Here is a 20,624-nt window from a genome sequence, read left to right as displayed (position 1 = left end):
CTCTGGGGCTTACGAGACAAGGCCTCAGAGCCCGTGGGGCGTCTCCTCTTGCTGCTGGAACATCCACTGCTGGACCCTGGTCTCTCGTGAAAAACACCTGACTATCCTGATGCCCCCGTACTGTGAGGACGCATAAGTCACATGGAGAGGTCACGTGCAGACAATCCCAGCTGAGCCCAGCCTGGGAACCATCTTTGCCCCAGTGTCAGAAACATGAGTGAAGAAATCTGCAGATGATTCCAGGCCCCAGCCACTCGAGTCTTCCCAGCTGAGGCCCCAGACAGCACGGAGAGAGACAAGACATCCCCAACGTGCCTATTTGAATTCCTGATCCACAGGATCCATGAGCAGAAGACAGTGGTTGTCACTTCACATCACTAAGTTCTGGGGTGGTTCATTACGTAGATTCGATAACCAGAACAACCACTATCACCGTGTATCTGTCCAAAGAAATGTCAGGGATATATAAGTATATGCAGGTGTATGCGTCACTCCCTTTTCTTTTTAAGAAAAGTGGAATCAGACTATGCATACTGTTCCATGCTGTGCTTTTTACAAGGAATCAGTTTCAAAAATGCTTTACTTACAGGTTTGCGGACATCAGGTAAGGTAATCCAGAGAGGAAACACGATGGGCAAGACAATGAGGAATGTGACTTGTTTGCGGGGATCCGCAGGCCAGGCCAGGCTGAGAGGCTGGTCCTCCTCATCTTCACCAGTCTCTGTGGTCTGTTGTAGAGAAAGAGAGAGAGAGAAAATACATAGAAAGGCAGTAATGTCCACAGGCCGCAGAGCCAGCAGGGAGGCTCCAGACGCATCAGTTTTCTTGGGTCATCACAGCAGCTGCATCCGAGTGATTTTTAGGTTTGTCAGAGGACCCCTGTCCCAGCCTGAACCCCATAAGCAAACAATACGTCGCTCAGCCATGAGAATTTAAGAGCTTTCTTTTCTTTCCCTAAACATTTTCCAGGTTCTCACTTCCGTGAACCAGTCATTCAAATGGAATGCATCCAGCCACGGTCAATGAACCTCTTAGAAGAAACTGAATCTGCAGAGAGAGGAGTCCAGTGCCCACGTCCTTCTCCTCCGTTCTCCTGGAGGAGAAAGCCACGGGATTCAGGATCCTTGGGAAGAATTTAACGTTTTGTTTTTCATTTTTGATTGTAGTCGATTTACAATGTTGGGTTAGTTTCTGGTGTACGGCACAATGATTCAGTTTTATATATATGCATGTATGTTCCTTTTCCTGTTCTTTTTCATTATAGGCTATTACAAGATGTTGAATATTGTTCCCTATGCTGTACAGTAGGACCTTGTTGTTTAGGGAAGAATTTTTTTTAATTAAAGAAGTTTAAGAGCATGGGTTTTGACTGGTTAGCTGAAAGTCACCACAGAAACCATTCAGTAACAATACCCGACTCGCTTCACTGGCCCTGGAATCATTAAGTTCATGGATTATTGAGTGGTTGTGAGTTTTTAACCTGTTTAATCCTACAGTTAAATTTGAAACCATTTCACCTCCGGCTAAAGGCTTATTATGCAAATACGTATCATATTTGCAGAGAAGCAGAGTGCGGAAGTAGGGCAAGACGCTAAACCTGTGGGTGTCAAGCGCACAGGGCCGCAGAGCCAGGGGTAGACTTCAGACTTTGTAACTTGGCAGCACGCGGCCAGTGTTTTATTCCCTGCCCGCTGAAGTCAGCAGCTTCTGACACCCCAGAGCTGAAAGGGACTTAAAGAAGGTGGATCTGGGCCTGGCAGGATGACCATCAGCCTGTCAGACGGGCCCTCCGAGCGTCCAAAACAGCACTGCAGGCAGCATCCATCACTCCCTTCCCTGCTTGTTTCCAGATGAAACTGCCGCAGCAGGACCAAGCATCAGATCTAAAAATATCAAGAGGAACTTTTCCACGGATGCTTCCTTTTGAGACCACATAAATAACCTGCACAGGCTTCAAACAGCTCCTGCACCGCACCCCTACCCCCTGCCCCGCCCCCGCCCCGGTGGCCCTGGCTTCCAGCACGCTGCACTATTTCAAGCGGCAGCAATGAATCCCACCAGCACCACTCTCCCTAAGGCGGCGATAGGTGGGCCAGGCTCGGGCCAGCTGCTATGGAGAAAAAGGGCTAGAGGCAGGGCTGGGTGTGAGGCCCAGCTCACTGCAGTGCTATGTTTACTTATTTATAACTTACGCCCTAGCATTGCCAAAAGGATTTGTAGTGGTTTACACAATCACCCCCATACTCTCTCCAGGAGTTCAAATTTTAAAAAGACAGTATTTAAAAAAAAAAAGTTATATTAAGCCATACTGAAAAAAGGTTCTTTTTCTTTGAGTGTATGTTCTTGGCAGCGGGTGAAAGATTTTTAAGCAGCAAATATGAGGGAATTAAGAGGATTAGGTAATAAGGCAGAATGAGGAAGTGGGCGCAGTTTATTTTGGTTGTCTGGATTCTCATTAAATACCCTTCTTATGCTCGTCATCTCTTCTCTATGCAGTGTGTCAGAAAAGAAGAAAGAACTAAAATCAACAGCCTGTGTTTCTACCCTAGGAAACTACAAAAAGAAGAGCAAGTTAACTCCAAAGTAAGTAGAAGAAAAGAAATGATAAAAATTAGAGCAGAAACCAACAAAGCTGAAAAGAGGAAGTCAACAGAGAAAAGTAACAAAACTAAGAGCTGTTTCCTCTGCTCCGCAGTTCACGAGGGTCCAGCCACTGCTTCCCAGACCCATCCCGAGGGCTCCCATCCCTGACAGAAGCGTGGGCGTGCTGTCCCTGGCCCCTCTTCTGAGCCACTTCCACCTCCTCCCAGAAGATGTAGCAGAGGCAGAGAGTATCACTCCCTATTGGGCTCACCAGCCTCCAGCGTGTCAGCTGGCTACATAAATAGTCTCTGTGCAGTGGGATCGACGAGGATGCAGGAGAGAGGTGCATTTTAACTGTTCCCTCCCAGATAAGATCTTTCTCCCTCAATCCAAATGAATGACTTTCTTCCCCCGCTGACCTGGTAGATGCCTTAGAAACAGGAAGACCATGGGAGAGTTGAGACTTTGCATCATTCCTAATTAGAACCCTGTCTCATATAAGGTAAGTGGTTTTACTCAGGCAGAAGATTCCAGCACCTCCTTGAAGACCCAATAAGCTGATCTGATGAGTTCATCAAGGCTCCTCCCAATTCTAGGGTTGACACTCCCCCCAAGTCTGGTCCCCCACTGCCGTCTGCAATCTAGTGACTTCTCTCTAAACTCTAGGCTAACCTTTTTCTGAGAAAAAACGAAAGCAACTCTTTATGACTCATATCATTTTAATGACACCAACAGATGGTGACATTTCATCAATAACCCTTCTGCTTATAACCTACGGATTAGCTCCTTTCTCCATCTGCCAAAGTCACCAGGCAGGCAGTGCCACTCGCAAATAGCAGAAAATAATTGTCTGTTTAGATGTATAAGCTCTAAACACACTACTGTCCAATGCAAACAATTAGCTATATTGTACGGCTTCCAGAAGCTACACTTGAGGTGGCTGTTGCTAGGGCAGAAATGGACAAGAAGAAGGGACTGTGTCTCAGTCTGTACAAACAGTGCTCTCCGTGGGGACTTCATGGCCTCTTGGGGATGAGTCTAGCTATAGAGAAGTACATAACTCTGTGATGGAGCCGTGAGGTGCCTGGGGAGTGAGGCTGTCAGCATATTTTAAGGGGAAATTCTCTTTGTGTCTTTGCCAAGTTCAATCTCACTCTGGTTCAATGGGCGACAGCTTGCAAGCTAGTTAGAAAAGTGAAAAAAAATGTTGTTCCAAGTCTGAGGCCCGTGTTGCCTTTGCCCAAGCTGCTGGCATGCTCACTTGTCCCAGCCCCAGGAGAGGCTGGGCATTGATTTCCCAACGTCTCCTGCAGTTGTCTCATCCTGGCTTTAACCTTGCCACAACCCACCCTTACCTCCTAAAGCTTCCGTAGAATGTCCACAAAAAACGAAACGATGCAAAATGATCCAGAAAAAATTCAAATGACTCGTGATACAAGGGTTTAAAATAGTTTGATACCTGCTGGGGTCTCTGTTAGAAGCCCTAGAGTTGTGTAAAACTGGGGCCGCCAAGGACTGCTTCAGAGCCTTGTAATCTCTGACGTGGAAAATCTGAGACTAAAACACACGACTCTAAGTTCCCACATAGTGATGTTCCGGCTGTCAGGTCTTAAAGGAGCCAGTGCGGCCTGGTGGGAAGAGTCAGTGGTGGAGAATCAGGAACCCTGGCTGCCCGCCTCTGCTCGAGCTGGGGTTCCTTGGGTGGTGACCACCATCATCTGCAAGTGCACACTGAGCACTTGGAGGTAGAAAGCATTGCCCTAAGTTCTAGGACTCTTGATTTGTAGCAGACTTGAAAGGGGAGACCGAACAAATGGCTCCGAAGAATTTATTTTTTATCCAGTTGTGGGGATGCTGGCAGAATATGCAAGAGATTCTGATTGTTCCCCAACACCTGTTCTGCCTGTTATGGATAAAACTGTGTCCTCCCCAAACTCGTATGTTGAAACCCTAACCCCTAGGACCTTAGTTGTGACTGTATTTAGAGATAGCACCCTTAAAGATATGATTAAGTTAAAATGAGGCCAGTAAGGCGGGTCTTAACCCAATATGACTGGTGTCTTTATAAGAAGAGGAGATTAAGACTCGTGGAGAGACCCAGGGCTGTGCGTGCACAGAGGAAAGGCCACGTGAGGACGCAGCGAGAAGGCAGCCAGCTGTAAGGAGAGGGGCCCGACAGGAAAACAACCTGCAGACACCTTGGGCTCGGGTGTCCAGCCTCCAGACCTGGAGGAAACACATTTCTGTAGGTTAAGCCACCCAACCTGTGCTATTTTGTCATTGCAGCCCTAGCAACCTTCTATACTGCCTTGTGTTTTAGTGATGGGAAGCCTACTTTAACCCGGGCCTGGAGAAAGACTCTATTTTCAGCCTCCCTGGAAGCTAGGTGTGGCCATGGGATTAAGTTCTGGCCAATGAGGTGTAATGGGAAGTATCCTTGGCAACTTCCCGGGTGTATCTTTAAAGGGTGAAGGTGTCTCCTTCATCACTCCTTCCTCCCTCCTGCGGCCATGAATGGGGACATTTTGGCCAGAGCTTGAACACAAGGTGGAGAAACAGCACAAAAGGATCTGAGCTCTTACACCTGTCAAGAGCCATTCTAGCCCTGGGCTGCCTATACTGACTTGAAAGAGACAAAAAATTCTATTTTATGTAAGCCACTCTTATTTTGGGTTTTTGATTGCTCATAGCGGAACCTTACCCTGGCTGATCCAGTGTCCTCTTTATGAGGAATCAAGGGAGAAGAATCTTTGACATCTCAGCGCTAGGAAAAGTCACGCTTCTTTTGAGAAACTTTGAGAAATCTCAGAAATACCAGGGAAATGATACTATTTTTTTCTTTGCTTTGCACTGGAGAGCTCAGAGCTAAATTTGTAACCCCCATCCATCAATCACAGCACTGGAATCTTCCCTCCCCTTTACTCCAGTCTTACTTCTTTCCTTTCCTTTCCACCCCTTGCTGAATTTTCCTAAACTGTTCACTTTATCCTTCTCCATCATTTTTGCAAGCAAACTTGAATCTCTGTGAAACAAGATGGGGCAGATCTAAAAATGAGACCCCACAGTGGTCTAACATAATTTTGGGGAGAACTTAATCAGGGGAGAGGAGATGTCATTCTCCGTGAGAACTTGTGACAAATGGACAACTACTTTCTTGGACTCATTTGTCAATATTGAAGGTTGGAATCTGAAGGTCTGGCTGTCAGAACATCCGAAGAGAGAAGAGCACAGTTCCAGGCATTGGTTAGCATCTACTGGGAAGTCTCTGGAGCAAACAACTTTAAAAATTTTTCTTTATCTAGTGAATGGGAGGAGCAGCAGCAGCCCGTCCATTTGTGGCCGAGTATGAGGAGAATTTGTTCAGCTTCTCTGCACGTGCATCTTACATTGTTTCCAGTTGTACCTGGTCTGGATAGTCTGTCCCAGAATAAGCTTCAGGTTTGCAGTGGAGGGGCCTAAGCTTGACTCACCAGTCCAGAGGTTTCCTCTCCAGCCAGAAGAATATTTCTTGGAAGCGACTCAATTTCTGATCCTTGTCTGTGAAGGGTGCTGTGCAAGACGCCATTGTGAAGGCAAGCCCACTTCAATGCCATCTCTGCTATCAGAGAATTAAAATGAAAACAAGGGAGGCGTCTGAAAATAGGCCACCTTCCAGTTCACTGCTATTGATCGGTAATAACATCTCGTCTTCAGTTCACAAGAAGCAGTCTCGGGGGATTGCCTGCATCTGCCCAGCTCTCAGCTCGGCTGGGGCTCGACTCAGGCTGGGAGTGACGTTCTCACTTCTTCATCCCCCACAAAAGGACAACTCCCTTCAGCACTCAGGAACGCCACCTCTTCTTGCTGGAGGGTCCCTTCAGTCTGGCACGATGCTGGATAAAATACGGTGCTAGTACTTACACATCTACATAAAAATATAATGCATTTACTCTAAAACTCGGAGCTATGGTCAAGTTGTGGGAAGGTGAATATTTTAAGTGATCTGAACTCCTACTTAAAAAGAATGGTTCCTAATACATTTGTCATTGTTGCTGTTTCTACAATTTTTATCTGTAGATAAAAAATCAGTTTATATCTCCACGTCATTCAGCCACACAGATGCCCACACAGATGATCAAATGCGGCAAATCTCAGGGAGTGTGGGGCCTGCTATGAATCACCAACAGGCCCCCGCGGGGCTGAGAGCGGGAACAGACGTCCATAAAAACATGTGCTGAGCCTGGGAAATGAGGTTAGGTGGCAGCATCAAAAATATTAAAACTGTCACCCTCAACAAAGTTTTCAAAAAGCCACTAAAGGAAAAAGTGAAGAATATGAAAACATACATACATTATGCTGTACACCAGAAAATTTACACACTGTAACCGTCTATACTTCAATTAAAAAAAAAAGAAAGAAAACATGTGAAATATCTGGACTATGTGGGAGGCATTCATCTTTAGACCAGGGTTAGTAATTCTCAGGCAAGTACAGGATGCATGGTACCTGGTAGAGACCAGGGGACCAGCAAATGTTAATCCTCTTCCCTTCTGCCATTAATCTCATCTCTGTAACTAACTAGCTGTGTGACATCAGGCAAGTCAACGGAAATGCTAGAACAGCCAGAGAACACATAGCACACGGGACCTGCAAGGCATCTGGTCCTGGGGCACCTCATGCACTTTTAGGCCCCAGCAGACCTTAAATACTTCGTCATTATGAAGCAGAGCTTCTTTGCCGCCTGGAACGTTTTAATGTGGGACCAGCTTCCTGTCCAAGAACTTGTCATTCATTTCATCTTAAGGACACTGGTCGCTCATGAAAGATGAGCTGTGATCGCAGATCTCTGCAATTGTTTAGAATAGAGGCTTTAGGCTCCAAGAGATAGGGCCTCAGGATTTCACAGCTGGAAGGGCCCTGGGTCACTGAGTCCTCTCCTTCCATGGAGAACCCTAAGATGAAGTGACATGCTGAAGGAAGGTCACAGTGCCAGGCTCATTTCACCACCAACTCGAGGCTCTTCCAAAATGCCACACTGCCTCCCTTTCTCACTCCTAAAAGAACAGGTATGAATGTGCTTCATGTCCGATGACACCAGGCTTCCCAGCTCTTTGTAATGAATTCAACCTGCTAAAACGAAAATGCTAGCTACAGCAAACACTAAGCATGTAATTGTCATAGATTTGTTTGGTTTTCTCAAGACAAGAACTAATTTTCAGTGGTTTGGATGGCCCACTTTCTTGCAAAAGCTGAGCAGAAATATCTGATTCTTAGGTGCATTCTTTCCTTTTCTCTGAGTCTGCTATGGATGGAATATCTGTGTCCCTCCAAAATTCATACGATGAAATTGTAACCCCCAAGGTGATGGTATTAAGAGGTGGGGCCATCGGGAGGTGAAGAGGTCATGGTGGTGGAGCCCTGGTGATTGGGATTTAGTGTGCTTATATATAAGTGGGATGCTAGCTCACTCCTCTGTCTCACACAGTGACAACATGTCCATCTGGGAACCAGGAAGCAGACCGTCACCCGACACGCCACACTTCTCAGCCTCCAAAATTGTGAGAAATAAATTTCTGTTAATAAGCCACAGAGTCTATGATATTTTTGTTATAACATCCAGGGCAGCTTTGGAGGGGAACTGAAAGGCAGATGTGGGCGTGTGCGGGGAGGAGGGGCCGTTGTGATGCCCTCCTTCCTCCAGTCTCCTTCCTTGCTACCTCCACGGGGCCAGGTACAATTTAAAAATGGAATGTGGGTGCTAATAAGATATCAATGAATGTCAGGATTTCATATACAAGTGTAAAAGAAAGACTTGTTCTTTAGCATCTTTGTCCAAGAAAAAAGTGCAGAAATTTTGCCCCGGTTTGCTGGAGCAGGAGATGACAACCAAGTACACCAACGGCCAAAATGCGGGCTTGAGATTTTATGTGCATTTCATTGCTTGATGTCACCCCTGATTCCCATAACTGTGGCTAATCCTGCACTGGCTACTTCTAAAATGAATATCTAGGGGACACTGTAGGCGATGGATTAAGTCCTCTACAATCATAAACTTCCCTGAGGCTAACTTTAGCAAGAAATGAAATAGGAGGCAGGTTATTTCCAGACTCTAGCATTCAGTGTTCAAAGGCCAGGAGACCCTCAGGGGAAGAAAATGCACAAAACAAAACAGCATCGTCTTTGAACAGGGACTATCTGCTTCTCCTCCCACCTCTGTCCTCTTTCATTATTGAAGCATTAAAAGTACTCTCTTTGAGAAAGGTGGCATGTTTTACTTTTCCAATTAGGTTTCCTTGGGAACCAGTGAAGAGGTGTGTGCGCCTGTATGGTGCGTGCGTGGGAGGCTCCCAGGGAGAGAAGAAGTCTTGAGAGTGCCTTACCTAATGCAGGGATTGTTGGACAAGGGGTTCACAGACAAAGAAGACCCACTTCTGCTCCAGGACGTTCTTGTCCAACATGACTGCTGTTACAAAATTAACTGAGGTAATCCACAAAAAGCACTTAGAACAGTGTTTGGCCCAGAGTAAACACTCAATAAGGGTTAGTTATTGTTACTAATTTTAATAAATGTTTAGGAGAATAATTTCCTCAAAGACATCCAGGAGAGAGAAGTTTGACCGGGTGAATTATGATACTTCCAAGCAATAAAATTCTGTAATTCAATTATTTGATGTGAAAGTGGAAACCACAATAATTGTGTCCTTCCATCCAGCCATTCATCCAACATTTACTGAGCATTCATTGACTGCAGTGATGTCAACAATCTAATTTACCTTCCTCTTTGGTAAGATGAATAAATAGAAGGCCTTTTGTAAATAAGATGAAAGGGAAAATTCCACAGCCGTAAGCAGAAAATGCTCTTTTATTTCAGTAGGTAGGCTGTAAGTAGAATTTCTCTCTGAAACAAAGCTTCCAAGCAGACTCATAATATTGTGACACCTTGATTCTGTGTTTTGCACAGAGCTAAAAACAATACTAGAGTTGGGGCTCTCAAAGGTAGAATTACTAAAAATGCACAGTCACACTTTTATACAGTGAAAGGCTCTGAAATCAACATCTATTTGGCAAGTAGAAGATGCCTCCCAAGAAACATTCCATGGAGCGCTTAACTACAAAGGGAATCTATTCAAAAATGAGATTTTTAAAAAACATAATCATCCATATGGTCAGCATATTAGTCTGTTTGGGCTGCCATAACAAAACACCATAGATTGGGTGGCTCCAGCAACAGAAATTTATTACAAACTCCCGCCGTAGATACCAGCCGGCTCAGGGACAGTAACTGCTTTTCATCTCGTCTCCATTTTTTTTTTCCCTAAACTGGTTGGCCAATTAGTGGGGTCAAGATACCAGCAATCTTCATTATGTCTATTACAGAACAAGAACAGCATTCTTAAAATTGAGATATAGAAAAGATCTACCCATAAAAATCTTCACTACTGGATTGTGGATCATTCTGGTCTTAGAGATCCAAAGCTGCATACTCAAAATCTCTAAGTGACACAAGGGAAAGTCAATTTTTGGGACCCCAGAGATATAGTTCAGGACTTGTCAAACAAGGTGTGTGTGAATCATTTTGAGAGCAAACTCAGAGTTCTGGGATGGGGCAGCTAAGGGATCTAAGGGCAACTTCATTTGCCATTTGCCTTTCCTCTTTGAAACAGGAATAAAAACAGGAGAGTTAGGAAGAAACATTGTTAGACCCAATGATAGACAACCAGAGAGACACATTTAGAAAACTTCAGTTACTCAGTGCAAAGGTGACTCCTTACTGACTGTTATGGACAGAGGGTTTCTGTCCCTCCAAAATTCACATGCTGAAGCCCTAACCTTCAGCGTGGCTATATATGGAGGTGGGGCCTCTAAGGAAGTAATTAAGGTTAAATGAGGTCATAAGCGTGCGCCCCTGATCCGACAGGATTAGTGCCCTTGTAAGAAGAGACACCAGAGAACACTCTCCTACTCCTTCTCTCTCTCCATCCACCCACCCTTCCTTCTGTGCACATCAAGGAAAGGCTATGTGAGGACAAAGAGAGAAGACAGCCCTCTGCAAGCCAGGAAGAGGGCCCTTGCCAGAAACTGAACTGGCAGAAACCTTGATCTTAGACTTCCAGCCTCCAGGACTGTAAGAAAATAAATTTCAGTTGTATAAAGCCCCCAGTCTGTGATTTTTGGTTACGGCAGCTCATGCAGACTTATATACACCAGCCATATGGATATTTATCTTTTAAAAATATCTTATTTTTGAGTCTTTTTTTGGCTTTGAAATAAATTGTGTTCACTTGCTATAATTTATTTTTAAATCACCTCTTTTTTTTCACTCATACTTCATTGAGTCTTTGAGAAATCTCTTTATTTTTGTTCTCTGAGTTTGTCAATGTCTTTGCCCTTCTATTATTTATTAATATCCTTCATTCTCTTGACTCTGTTCTTATCTCTATGTTTCTATCACTTATCTCCCCCAAGAGATAAGTCAAGAAGAGGTCAGTCAAAAAGCATCTCTTTATGGAAGGCAGCACCATGTGAGACATTTGTGTTGCCTTTCATGTGGACATCCTGAACCAACACAGCTTACATACAGATTTTTAAAAAAGTGATTAATCTCTGCCCGCCTAATGGTAGGAAATAATTCACTCCCCTTATAATACCATCTTATGGTTTGTTTTGCATATAGAAGGGAAAAAAACTAGCATCAATTTAGTATATTAAGGTGGGAGGTATAGCTCAGTGGTAGTGTGTGCTTAGAAAGCACAAGGTCCTGGGTTCAATCCCCAGTACCACCATTAAAATACATGAACAAACAAATAAATAAATAAACCTAATTATGCTCCTCCCAAATAAATAAATAAATAAATAAAATTGTACAAAAAATTAAAAAATAATATTAAAAAAGAATTTAGTACATTAAACACAAAGTAAGGTTTCACTCAGCAACGGCAACCTGAAAAAACTTCATCTGCTTCTACATGACTCTGAATTGAAACCAAGGTTTCAAAATGCTTTGCTGTGACTGGTGATGAAGCTATTGCGGCCTAAGTTTTCCAAGAAGCCAAGAAACCATTTCATTTTAATGTAAAATGGCATTTGGAGAGTCTGGTGAAATGCAATTACTTTCCTTCACTTTGCATTTTGCCCAAATAATTCTGAGGTACAACCTACAGACAAGACGGATTTCTCTCTGGATTGCTATGCTAAATTGGTTTTTGTATATTTTTCACAGGGTTCGTAAATCCTGCTGATACAAATCATAAAAGATTTGTCAACATAAAAGCTACAGGAGAACCGTAAGAAATAACTCAAAAGTCATTCTCATCGTTTATCATCAATTGGATTACAGTTACTCATAGGAACAGTAATATTAATGTCAGTATTTTTTTCAGGGTGACAGTGGACTCTTTTTTTATTAATAGTCAGCCCTTAATGTAGCTTATGTGTATAATTAATAGACATTCCCCAGACATCTTCAGAAAACACAGTGACAAATGGTGTTATTAGCAGTGAGATTCTAAGTGAGTATATAATTCTTTGTTAACATTCTAATTTAGGCAGAAACTCAAGAGTCAGATCTATCTATTTCAAGGTGTGTTCACAAGGCCTCTGAGTGCATCTTAAGTAGTTGGTAAATATTGTCCAGGTCATCAGATATAGGAACCAGATCTCAACTTCCTTAAAAAACATATGTATAGATTGAAAGAAATAAATGTTATCTCCTCCAGATAGAGGACTCATGCACTGAGGCCCAGTAGGTAAAACCCTGTTAATTTTTGCTCTTTTCTATAGTTTGTATTGGCTTTTCTCTGCTACTAATGACTTTCTTTTCTAAGGCAATCATAGATCTCACATGGCTTGGGCCTTGGAAACTCCAGTCTTTTGAAGAATCTTTGAATAGTCTTTCTCCTTCACAATAGGCCTTGGCCTGTCTCCCCAGCACTGCCCCTGGACTCTGGCTGGGTCAGAAAAAGAGACATGTCTCCACTTTCCACCAAAGCCTCCATTTCTTGAGTGCCAGAATAGAATCCTCTTACTATGTTTCACCAATGTTCCAAAACATTGGATAATCTCATTAACAGGGGAAATTTGGTCCTTAGCTCCTTTTAAACTTTCTACACGGTGGACCCGGCTATTATACTGAAATCACTTAGAAGAGATACTTGCTCTTTGAATAATAGGGGAGTTTGAGGTTCGAAAACCCTCTGTTAAACCTTACTGCTGCTAAGAACGTAAACATCTGCTAAGTTAAAGATAATATTTTAGGAAGAAAGACATCATGTGGATTCTAGGTACCATCTGCTCGGATAATCTCAGAAATCCCTATCAGGTTTTTGACCAACGTTTATTATGAAGCCTCCCGACAAAGCTCTGAAATCACAGCTATAACTTTGAACAACATGAATCCAAAACAAACTGCTGCCTTTGATAACCATGTTTTTTTACTACCCTCAGAGATCCACATTTAATAGTAGAGAGATATCTTTGTGCATCTTATTTTATTTTTTAGAGAAATCTAAGATCACAATCACTTCACCTTTTCCTATTTATCCTTTACTTAGTCACATAATGTCCAAACATTTTTATCAGCACTACGAGGCTTTATGAGAGCAGATCTTAAAAACAGCACTGTGTTTAGGTGAAGACTAGTGCTACATGGGGGAGAAATAGGTCACGGCTGAAATCCCAAAGGGAGAAAGGAAGGACTTAATATAGTAAGATGATATTTAAGTTGTAAACCGAGAAAGGAAGAAAAAAAGTGCATTTTATACTCTGTCTATCATCCATCTGTATGTGTATGTTTGTGTGTATAAATCAATCAATCAATCAATCAATCCTTTTCTCCTAGGAATATACTTATTTTAAATAAATCTGTTTCCCCACTGGTGCATCTGGGCAACCCTGAACCAAAGCAAGGACAATTTGAATTTCCCTAAGGACAGAGAGAAGTCTTAGAGGTGAAATGAAATAAAAGCTGCAAATAAAAAGAGCCATCATTATAATACATGAAAAAAGTTCGATTTTCAGATTTCAGAGTCTAAGAAATTTGCAAGGCACTTTCCCCTCTGCCCTGTGACTGTGAGCATGGATTTGAAGCATGTGGATGTGTCATGCCTGGAGGACAAGGACACAGCAAGGCGGGCAGCTTTCTGGCACAAGCTGGCCACGTGCAGTCACTTGGCTGTTGCCTAGACTGGCGAAATTAAACTGTAAGAAAATGCTGGGTTCTGGGTGGGAGATAATATTTCTTTGAATTATCTTTCAAACCTGGATAAATTCCTAACATTGAAAATTGGGAAGGTCCGTCAGTTCTCAGTGACAGCTCAAGTCAGTTCTATTAGGATCGACAGCACTGTGTCAGCAGTCACTGGGAGAAGGTGATTAGCACTCAGACATCTGAAGACTCAAATTATTTCTTGGTTCAGAACATACAAATGAAGCAAAACAAAACAAAACAAAAAAACCCTCCTGTAAAGGGGCTTCCTCTGCGCCAGAGACTATTTTTAAAATGTTCTTCGTCGCCAGTGTAAAGTCTGGACAGACAGAAGCTCTCAGAAATGAGGTGTTATTTCATTTGTAAATAGGGTTTTGAAAACAGCAGGTTTATTACACGAGGCAGGTTAAACTCTTGGAGAATATCAGCGGTGAGCGTGTGATGTGTGGGGCTCACCACTTCCATTAATAAAAGTCAGGGTGTACACCTCATTCGTCATGCAGCTTGATAAAAATACAACTGGGAAAGAAAGAAAACTAACACAACAAAAAGGCACTGAATCCTTTCTGTGAAACTGTGCTTTGGGTGGCTTGAGCATTCCGATTTCACACCTTTTCCCCTGACTCTGGAATCACAGCCCTAATTTTCCCTGTTAAGCAGTCTTTCCAGCCTGGAAATGTCAGCATGACCCACAACCGTTTTGTTGTTGTCGTTGTCGTTGTTCTCCATGACCAATTTATTACCAAATGGTCTCTATTCTGCCTCAGAAACAGCTCTCACATCCAGCCATTGTCATCCACACCACAGACAATACTTGGTCTGAGGTCTTGTCATCTGGGCTATTTAATAGTAATTTTAAAAAAGGTTTTACTAAGTACTGCTTATAATAGCAAACACCTATGTGGTGCTTACTCTGTGCCAAGAGCTGTTCTACGAGTATTCTAGTCTCACAAAAATGCTATGAAATGGGTTATTATTTCTGCTTCACAGAGAAGGCAAATGAGAACAGAGAGGTTAAGGAACTTGTCCAAAGTCACACAGCTGGTAAGTGGCAGACCTGGGATTTGAACTCATGTGGTCTGTCTTCAGAGACTCTGCTCTTAAATGACTAATGCATACCATTTCTGTTTTAATTTAACCATTATTAATTTTAGTTGCTGTATTTCTTTTTGGAATAGGTAATACTGTTAATTGGTTCAAAATTCAAAAGCTACAGAAGGCTACACTGAAAGATCCATGCAGAAGGCTACCTCCACCACGGTTCCCTAGCACAGACCCCTATTCTGCAGTCAGCATGACCAGTTTCTTCAATAGCATCACAAGTAAAGGCTTATATGGTATTCGGTTATTCCCCTCCTTTTTTCCCCTCTCTTACATGAATAGAGTATCCTGGATGCAATTTGGCATGTTGCCTTTTCCACTTAACAACATATATTGAAGATCATTCCATATAAGTGCATGAAAAGCTTCCTCATTATTTTTCTTTCCTTCTTTTTTTTTGCGAAAGACTGCAGATGGTCTAAACTAGGGGTGGGCAAACTTTTCCTGTAAAGGGCCAGATAGTAAATATTTTAGGATTTGTGGTCCTTATGGTCTCTGTCACATATGCTGCTGCTTTTTTTTTTTTAAACCTTCAAGAATATAAAAACATTCTTGTCTCATGGGTCATTCAAAAACAGACTGCAGGGCTGGATTTGGCCATAGAATCATAGTTTGCTGATCCTTGAACCAAATAGGCTCTTGCCTCACTGCTCTGCATCCTGGGCTCCCTACTCCCAGAAGGGGGAAGTCCAGGCAGCTTGATGGTGCTTACAATGCCCGTCATGATTCCTCCCCTCCCTATCTGTCTACTGCACTGGTCCATGCCACCATCAGCTGTGCCTCAGCTCCCACAGCAACCTCTTTGCTCCACTACTGCTACACAACCTCTTGCCATAAATCCAATCTCTACACTCAGCCCCAGGGATCTTTTACAAGTGCAAATTACATTTGGGAACATCTAATAGCTTGTTGCTGTCCTAGAAGGAAGTCTACTTCCTTCTCATGGTCTACAAGGCAGGCCATCTCTGCTTGGCACTCCTGTCCCACATCACCTCCTCCCTCCATCACTCCACTCTCCAGCCACATAGACTTTTCTGTTCCTCAAACAAGCTGAGCTCACTTCTTTCTCTGTGGGTGTGTTCCCTTGGCCTGAGCATTCTTAAATTTCAGCCTCAGTTCAAACATCACTTCCTTAGTGAAGCTTTCCCTTGCTTCCCAACTTTAAGGGGCCCCTCTATTTGTCCTCCATTGTGTCACCAGGCTTCATTTTCTTCATGGCCCTATTCCCTTGTGTAATCATATCTTGGTTTGTATTTGCAGGCTCTCTGCTCTGCTGGAATGGGTGGGCATCTCCAGTGCCCAGCACATTGCCTGACACATATTAGATGAACACGGAAAATTTTTTGACTGAACAGTGGAAGATTTTCAGCCCAGTTTGTTTTCCCAGTGGATCTCTCCTCACTCCTCACCTTGTATTTCAGTCTCTAATTCCCCTGGCTTTCTCACCAATCACTGAACATGAGTTTTCCTCTTAAGGTTTTATGCCTTTGAACATGGGGTCATCTTGGTCATCAACTCCTTCTCTGAGCGACAAACTCCTACTCACCCATCAATACCCAGCTTGAACGTTACATCATCTATGAAGCTTTTACACTTTCCCTTGCCAGGGTCAAGTTCTTCCTCTGGCAGGCTCCCAGAGCACTTTGTACAGACCTCCCTGACCACATTACTCACCTACCACAGGTGCTTATTTATTTACTTATTTTATCCTGAATCCTCTCAACATTTTATATGTACATATTTTGTATATGTATTTCATTTTCATTTTACTACAATGAGCATTTTACCCACAGGGAAGGGACACCTTGGATGCTGTTTATATAGTAGGTATGGGACATGTTCATATAAATAGCAGCATTCAGCTCTGTGCTAAGTACTTTATGCACATTATCTCATGTAACTCTCCTAATATCCCTAATGAGGTGGGTACTATTATTATCTGTACTTTACAGATGCAAAAACTAAAGTGAGATTGGGTGGATCTGGAATTCACGGCCAGGCTATCCTGCAGGCAGCTGCAGGGGTGGGGATGGGGGTTCTTTGAAGGGCTGTGTGCCCTAGAGCTCTTAGTGTATCAGGGTGGTTCACAAATCTGTCCTGTTTCCCTGTGTGAGACCCGGGGGCACAGCTCTGCTCAGAGGGGGTCAGTAGAGACTCTCACTCTGCCGCAGCAAGATGCTCTGGCATGGGGGCACAGATGTCCCTCTCCCAGCCAGATGGGAGAGGCACGATGACGAGGCTGCCCTCAGCGCACCTGTGACCGCGCCATCCCCAAGGGCAGCCAGATGTCCTTGGGGCCTGCCTCCCGCTGCCACATGCTGCTTATCCACGTGGACATAAACTGCTCTGCCAGCTCACCCCCAACCTAATGTGAAGGGACCATGGGGCTCTGGGCAGCAGGGCAAGAGCCTGGAAGGTAGAGGAGACAAGGGCAGAAGGAGCTGCTGTTTCTTTATCCTTTCCTTTAGTTATTTTTTTCTAGCTTTCCTGAGGTATAATTGACAAATAAAAATTATATCCATTTAAAGTGTACAATGTGATGGTTTGATACACGTACACCTTGTGAAAAGCACAGCAAAGGAAACAATCAACAAGATGAAAAGGTAACCTATGAAATGGGAGAAAATATCTGCAAATCGTGTACCTGATAAGGAGTTAATATCCAAAATACGTAAGGAACTCACACAACTCAACAGCAAACAACAAATAACCTGATTAAAAACTGAGCAAAGGACCTGAACAGATATTTTTTCAAAGAAGATGTCTAAATGGCCAACAGGTATCTGAAAAGGTGCTTGACAGTCCTTATCCTTTCCTTTAAAAGAAGAAACTTTGCTTGCACATTTCTCCAGGGAATAAAGGCAACAGGCAACACTTAGCATGTGTTTTTCTAAGGAGCGCAGACCCCCTCTGTGCAGAGTGTATCCCGGTGAAAAGGAGAAGAGGGTGCTGGGAGGGAACATTCTGTCTAGAGAAGAGGGTCACAAACTTTAGGGTAGTGCTGCTCAAAATGTGGTCCTCGGACCCGCAGCATCAGAATCACCTGGGAGTAAACTCTGGGTGTCACTCCAGACCTGACAAATCAACCTGAATTTTAACATGATCCCCCTGGAAATTCATAAGCACGTTTAAGTTTGAAAAACACTGACTCAGGGTGCCTGATTAAAATGCAGGTTTGGGGCTCTGTGCCTTCCAAGTCTGATTCACTTGATGAGGATGAGATCCAGAAATCTAACAATCACCACCTGCTTTTCAGTTCTGCCTCGTTTTTTGAGCAACTGTGGTCCAAAGGCAGTGCTGCATTGTAGAAACAGTGCAGAGACTGTATGTTGACAGTCCTGAGATCAAATCTCAGCCCTACCACCTACAAACTGGGTAATCTTGATTAACTACTTCATCTCATTAAGTTTTAGCTTCCTCACTATAAAATGGAGATACTAAATGCCTATACATTCAGTTCACACTCTGACTTTAGTACAAATGCTGTGAGACTATTAGCAAGTGACTTAACCTCTCTGAGTTTTAAAGGTGAGAATATCTGCAAAGCGTCCGGCATCAAATTTGTGGCACATGGTACATGTAAGTGTTCAGTATTATAACCATTAGATCAAACAGCTTTTGAATGGTCGCACCACTGAATGGTGGATTGGACCAGAGAGGATTGATTAAAAATTTCAACTGCAGAGACAGGGAAGGCCGAAGGGGGCTAACTGAGGTGTGATGGCTGTGGTTTCTCTGTTCCTTAACCTTGGCCTGAAAGACTACAGTAGCGATTAAACTTTATTGTCTATTAAGAATCACTTGCTGAAAAAGAATATATAAATGTATGTATGTCTGGATCACTTTGCTGTACAACTGAAACTAACACAACATGGTAAATCAACTACAGTTCGATAATAAAAAATGAACTACCTGGGAAGTGAGTTAAAATGCTGATTGCTGGGTGCTGTTTCTCAGAGATTCTGTTTCGTCAGGTCTGGGATGTGGCCTGGGAAACCTGTATTTTTATCCCCAAGGGCTTTGATGCATAAGTCTTCCAATCTCACTGAGAAACAGTGGCTAGAGCATATGTGCTCTTATTCAATAAATGAAGGGCTTGACGCATGTGACCAGGACTGGGAAACACACACAAAGACAAATGACTCCAGTTGGTGCCTGTCCAGCTGGGAACTGGGGCCTCTGAGGAGAACAGAGGGTCTCTGCTGCTGTGCTAGGATTTCAACAAGCACGGCGGCCCGGAAGAGTGATAGAAAAAAGCCATACCTGGGCTTCCGCAGCTTCGATGCTGTGGGAGAGATTTCCATTTTGAACAGGTTCCGAAGCATCGCTGGATGGTGTCATTTCCACGTCTGTGCTGGTGCTGTTTGGGAGCTCGATTTTTTCTGTGACATAATTAAGACACACACACAAAGAAAGAAAATGGAGTCAGTGGGGTAAGCGCCACATTGAAAAGAACATCCTAAAATGCTGGGCCCGGAGGGGAAGACAGTGGTCTGGGTGGGGTGATAAAGCCAGGGCTAAGGTTGCACCAAATGGCAAAGGATTTTCCCCTTCTCCCCCATGCCTTTCAGTGTACTCAGCCGTCCACCTCCTTTACGAGCTGTCTGGTATCCCCTCTGGCCTGATGTCTGATCTCCTGTGCCCATCAGCTCCCAGGGGCTGCATTCTCTAGACGAGGCAAACGGACCAACTAGCCATTCAAGAACATAAGCACAGACACTTTTAAACCAAAACCATACCCAGTGTACACACTATTGTTTGTACCCAGGACCACATCCCTCAGGTATTTTTTATAGAAGGATCTTTTCTTTTGTAATATGTTTTAGAATATTTATTAGCGAGGGCTTCAGGAGACGTGGGTCCTACGCTCTGCTCTGCCACCATTGGGCTGTCACCTTGGGCAGGTCCCCTCCTTCATCTGGTTTTCAGAAACCTTATCTGTGAGATGAGAGGATTCAACTGGTTGACTTCCAAGGCCCATTGCTTCCAGCTCTCATTCCCTTAGGCTCAGTGAGTGGATGACTCTGCCAGTGTGCAGGTGTCATGGGGAGGGCAGACTTGGGAACCCCACCTTCTTGAAAGGTCTGGAGAATGCTAGTTAGAACATTCCACACCCGGGCATCCTACTGCAGGCAAGGCCGAGACGGGGGGTGGGGCAGTGATGAACAAGTGATGGAGGAAAAATCGGTATCATTACTGAATGAGAGATGTTTGGCGAGTGACTTGGGTAATGGCTGAGCACTGGGACTTGGATACTGAGCATCTCAGACAGGCCTGGGTTCACACTCTGACTCTAGTACAAATGCTGTGAGACTGTTAGCAAGTGACTTAATCTCTCTGAAATTCAGCTTCCTCATCTGTAAAACTGAGGTGATGACAAAAGTATCACCACATCTCCTGCAACTAACAATGTGATCAAAGATACGCCTGCAAAGATGACAAAAGAAAATGCATATAAAGCTCTCGGCACAGTGCCTGGTACACAGCAAGCAAACAAGAAGCATAAACTATTTTGATCCTCATTACAGCACCTGCCTTGCACTAGGAGATTTTTTTCCAGGACTCAGAGGAACACCTACAGGTGATCAGTGATCAGGCACCACTGAGGTTTGCCATGAGTTCAGTGAGAGGGAAACAAACAGGGTTCCCAGGCTGTGCTGGGTGATTCTTACTTTCAGGAGGCAATGAAGACGTTCAGCGTCAGGACTGCCAGGAGTATCGGAATGCTCATCACTATCGGATACAGGCAGTGTAAGGC

At 43.7% G+C, this 20,624-nt stretch overlaps 1 protein-coding gene across 6 annotated transcripts in view; it reads right to left on the bottom strand.

Annotated features, from left to right (window-relative positions):
- SLC24A2 (solute carrier family 24 member 2) overlaps positions 1 to 20,624 on the bottom strand; it is a 221,112-nt gene that overhangs the window by 20,401 nt on the left and 180,087 nt on the right. For all 6 annotated transcript variants that reach the window (XR_012071914.1, XM_031677005.2, XM_072959341.1 and 3 more), the window contains 2 exons: positions 19,130 to 19,248; positions 588 to 728 (listed from right to left, as the gene is read on the bottom strand). Coding sequence is in view for 5 of the 6 variants with exons in the window: in XM_031677005.2 (XP_031532865.1) it covers positions 588 to 728; positions 19,130 to 19,248 (260 nt within the window). In the remaining variant the exon portion in view is untranslated. The remainder of the gene's footprint in view (positions 1 to 587; positions 729 to 19,129; positions 19,249 to 20,624) is intronic.

Source organism: Vicugna pacos, chromosome 4 (assembly GCF_048564905.1).
Source record: "Vicugna pacos chromosome 4, VicPac4, whole genome shotgun sequence".
NCBI lineage: Eukaryota > Metazoa > Chordata > Mammalia > Artiodactyla > Camelidae > Vicugna > Vicugna pacos.
Note: the sequence above shows the minus strand (reverse complement) of the source record. Positions and strands in the feature narration are given on the sequence as shown.